Source organism: Brassica oleracea, chromosome C2 (genome assembly GCF_000695525.1).
Source record: "Brassica oleracea var. oleracea cultivar TO1000 chromosome C2, BOL, whole genome shotgun sequence".
Classification (NCBI taxonomy): domain Eukaryota; kingdom Viridiplantae; phylum Streptophyta; class Magnoliopsida; order Brassicales; family Brassicaceae; genus Brassica; species Brassica oleracea.
The window spans coordinates 15,299,559-15,304,003 of record NC_027749.1 but is presented as its reverse complement, the minus strand read 5'-3'; the positions used below and the strand labels follow the sequence as shown (position 1 = coordinate 15,304,003).

The 4,445-nt window shown below is 33.9% G+C and overlaps 1 protein-coding gene across 1 annotated transcript; it reads right to left on the bottom strand.

Annotated features, from left to right (window-relative positions):
• Nucleotides 1-1,613: 1,613 nt before the first annotated feature.
• LOC106319195 (DELLA protein RGL1) lies at nucleotides 1,614-3,393 on the bottom strand. The gene has a single exon (XM_013757457.1). The coding sequence runs from the start codon at nucleotides 3,258-3,260 to the stop codon at nucleotides 1,737-1,739; it is 1,524 nt and encodes a 507-aa protein (XP_013612911.1). The 5' UTR covers nucleotides 3,261-3,393; the 3' UTR covers nucleotides 1,614-1,736.
• Nucleotides 3,394-4,445: the final 1,052 nt, after the last annotated feature.

Sequence of the window (4,445 nt, the reverse complement as noted above, 5' to 3'; positions counted from 1 at the left end):
TCGTTTTCGAAATCATCTTTGAGTTTAAAAAAATATGTCTTGTTATTTTATCATTCTATTCAAATTGTTTATAACATTAATTATTGTCAGCTTTGCTTCTTGAGTTTATTCCAAATCTTTGAAATCCTACAAGAAAAAGTAGAAATAAAATAATAAACTCTACAACTTGAGGAATTATGAATCATCGGTGATCCAGATTTAACCTAGGCCGTATTCCGAGGCGCAAAGTATCCCATGCGCAACTTGTTGTGTAGACAAAGGAATCAAACTCTGTATATTAAGATTCTCAAACCATAGATTGTCAACCGCTGCACTCGCAGATTAATTTTAGGATTTGATACATAATAAAATATATAAAAAGTGCCATTGCCTTCCCATTTACTGATTATTGGATTCGTCATTTTCGACACACGGACCAGCATTTGTTTATTGTGAATTTTATGCACATCAAATATTATTTTAATAAATGTCTTTTTACCATTAGTTTTCTTCCTATTTTATCAACGGTATTCTAAATAGTATGATTTTTTTTCCAAATACTATGATTACTAGGATAAACGCAAGGTGAGTTTATTTGTATATATTATCGACAATTTTTTTATATATTTGATCATTTTATTTATATATATACAATATTTTTTGTTGTTATTATATAATTTTTTTCCGATGGACCAGATCAATTTTTATTAAAAATTATGGAATAAACTATAATTAATATATCATGGGTTAATCGGATTGGACATTAAAAAAAAATTATGACATAAAAACCTTATTTTTTTCCACCGAACACATTCTTGAAAAAAGTGAACAGCACTGTTTTCATAGTTAAATTATTTTGAATTTTATCTTCCATATGGTTTTGAAAGGTTTCAGATCAACCATCGAATTGATACATGTAATTTTAATGTTTTTAGTCGTATGCTTAAGGAAAAATTACATTTTTGTAATTTAAGGTCGTTTTAAAAAATTTAAAATATAACGTATAAGAAAAAATCTAACATATAAGAATTATATAACATATAAGGTTTCCTCATTTTTGTAATTTAAAGTCGTTTTAATTTTTTTTTAAAATATAACATATAAGGTTTTCTTAGTTTTGTATTTTAAAATCATTTTAAAAAATTCAAAATATAACATATAAAAAAATATATTTTTTTTTATTATATGATTAATGTGATTGTTTAATTTTTTTAATAATATAAAATTAAACAAAAATGAATTAGGATGCATAAATTGTTATCAAATTTTTATTATTCATAGTCATTAATTTTCATATATATGTTAATCATATTAGTTAATTTTGTAACTTTTGTTTAAGGAAAGAATAGACGCTTCTTTTATTTTGGGTTAATATATGTTTTATTAATTGGATTTGCACCAACATTTTTTTCAATTGATTCTTAAGCTGTCACGTAAGCTAAATTGACATTCTAATTAAGTGACATCTAAACATGATCTCTTTTAAATTAGTAAAAAATTAAAGTTACAACTTTTTAAATGATACTCGGTTAATATTTAAAGAATAAAAAAAAACATACCAATGGGAGCACGTGATAATTAAATTGATTTCATTGGCTTGACGTCTTAGTGACTGATAGGTTTATTCTTGCAAAGTCAAAATTTCATGGAAGAAAAATAAACAAGTTCATTAAATTTTGGAAAACGTGGTACCTTTAGCATTCAAATGCAATAACACTATGTAGCAAACATTTTTTCAACTTCCCATTATCTCAATTTTATTCCACACGATTGAAACGCCACGCAGATGTAGCGATTAGTGGTCGCGTTTGCCATCCAAGTAACAAACAACCTTCATTTTCTTCCACCTTATACCCATCAGCTCCAGCATAAAGGGCCAACAACATGCTTGCTTGCTTATACGCATACGAACCAATACTAACCGATTTAAATCCTCCCATAGTGAACCTGTTTCTCCACTGAGCCAGTGTCTCGTGTCTCTCAACCCGGTCCTCCCCTTCGCAGGCCACTAGGTTTAATATCTGTCGTCCTAAGTAGAGCTCAGACATCACTCGGTCTTGACTTGAAGGGCCTTCTAGTGAGTCGAATAAGCTAGAGTAGTAATGTAGCGACTCGGTAAACCGGTCGAGGAAAACGGCCCCGTTGTGGTTCGCTTCTTGCTCGACTACAGTTATGATGTCTGGTTTAATCGACTTAATCGTTAACAGAATGTTATCGATTGAACCGGGATGAGCCAAGAGGCGATGGAGCTCAAAAACCGAGTTAACCGCTATGGATTCTGAACCTGTTCGAATCTCAAGCATTTCCTGTTTAAGATCAGATAAACTATTCAAGACAATGCTCTTGAATTCGAAATTCACACCAACTGCATTAGCAAGCTGCCCAAGTTTCCATCCAACTTCTTGAATCGACTGGCCGGTTAACGAAGAACCAATTCCGGTTAACCGAAAATCTGGTGGACCACCTGGACGGAGAGCTAGAGCTTGAATAAGAGCCGGCCATTGCAAGCCTTGATTAAGCCCTAAATCAATAACGTGGACCTTCTCAGCCGTAGCAAAAGCTTCAAGTATCGCTTGGTTCGCCGTGAAGTGAGCGAACTTGAGATACGGACAACACTCGTAGAAATGTACCTGAAGAGTGTCCGAAAATGACGATAAACCGACGTCATCACTAGGGTAAATCCGGTAAATCCTCCTCGCTAGCCCTTCAGCGAAGTACGTCGCGACTTTCCTCATCGCACCGGCTTGTGACGAGGCGAGCAAGCCCAGGTGCTTAACGAGCACGTCAGCGAGCTTCAGGTTGTTCTGTTGAACCGCCTCCGCGCAAGCCAACAGCGCGTGTACTAAACGCACGCCCGTTTCTTGAGAATCCAAAACAACCATAGACCTTGTTGTCGAAGAATTGGATCCTGTTCTCGTCCTTTTGCCACGTGGATACGCTGCAGAGCCAGGAATGGCACTGAGTTCGTACTCAGAATCTTGGTCGGGTATGACTTGATCACAGGTAGGGTTAAGATCAAAGAGCAAGCTATCGACCCATCCAGAGAGATCAGAAGGATTGTAATGAACAGTATCGTCGGAAAGATGCGAGTTTCCATCGTCAAGAACCATCTCTAACTGCTCAAGCTTATGTGCCACGTCAGCCATGTCGGAAGATCGGACTTTGTAACCCAAAACCACAAGAAGCTCGTCGAATCCGCCGGCTTCTTCCTTATTGGCCGTCATTGATGAGCTCCCGGCTTTTACAGATGAGGTTTCCCGGTGACCATGCTCTCTCTTCATCGTATAGAGATTAAATTTTTAATTTAAACTTCTTGAATAATATTTAGCTTAAAAAAGTTTATATATTTAGATTTGAGACAGAGAGCTAGAAGAAAGAGGAGAAGGAAAGAACACGGGTGTCTTGAAGGGAAAAAGAAAATTATATACTGTTTAAATAATGATTATTATTTTCTGAATAGTATTATTTTATGGAGAAAATGTTATTAAATTATTTTGGGGTCTCGGGCCTGCTTTTTATTGGAGTATATGAGATTTTAGTACCGGCAAGTTCTTAAAAGCAAGAGCAGAGCCGTGGTACAACCGCAATCTATAGCAATTATAAAAGGAAATTTATTTACCTCTTTCATTTTCCTATTTTTAACTGTGATATTGATAACTCCATAGTAATTCGTAGTCCTCTCTTCTTTTTGTACCAATAAACTTTTATATCAAAATATGCCCCGTCGAAAAAATGCAGTTTAATTGATGTAAACCCGGCATCATGAGTTTAACGTGGTATTCACATTTATTTAATATATTATTAGAAAATAAACATTTCTGGTGTTGATTTGTAAGGTTTCTACGTCAATTCATAAGAGTATGTATAAATTATAATCAAGTGAACTACAACTAAAAGATTCAATTTAATTGGGGTTTAAAAGTCCAATTTATAAAGCCAACCACCATCTTTTGTCAACTATAGTGACATCCATCTGCTACTAATTATTTGTCCGAGTTATCCTTATAGTTACTAAACCAATTAATAGAAAAATTTTAATCATTGGCGATTGATTATAATTTATAATATGTTGTGGTTATTGTTTTTATTTGGAAAAAAGTTTTCTGGCTACACAAAATTTACTATAATATGGTGAAAACCATCCAATGTTTGAAAATATGTCAGTAACTACATGACGTTTATGTTAATACATGTTACATGTACAAAGTAAATGATTATATGGTGGTAACATCACAGTCGGATTTAATTGATTTTAAAATAAGTTAATGGAGTCAATCCGTAATATATTAAAATCTCTTTTTGGATCTTCAATTCGAAAATTAGGGTTCAAGACAAACCGTTGAGCTAGAAGCAACGTAGGAGAGAGAAGGGAAGAACCGGCATATAATCTGAAGGACGAGACAGAGTCTGTCGCAATAAGAGTCTTCTATGTTTTGACGAAATCTTGTGAAGCCTTAGTCATTCTT

Coding starts and splice junctions, on each gene's coding strand:
- LOC106319195 (XM_013757457.1), bottom strand. CDS start 3,260: ATGAAGAGAGAGCATGGTCACCGGGAAACCTCATCTGTAAAAGCCGGG.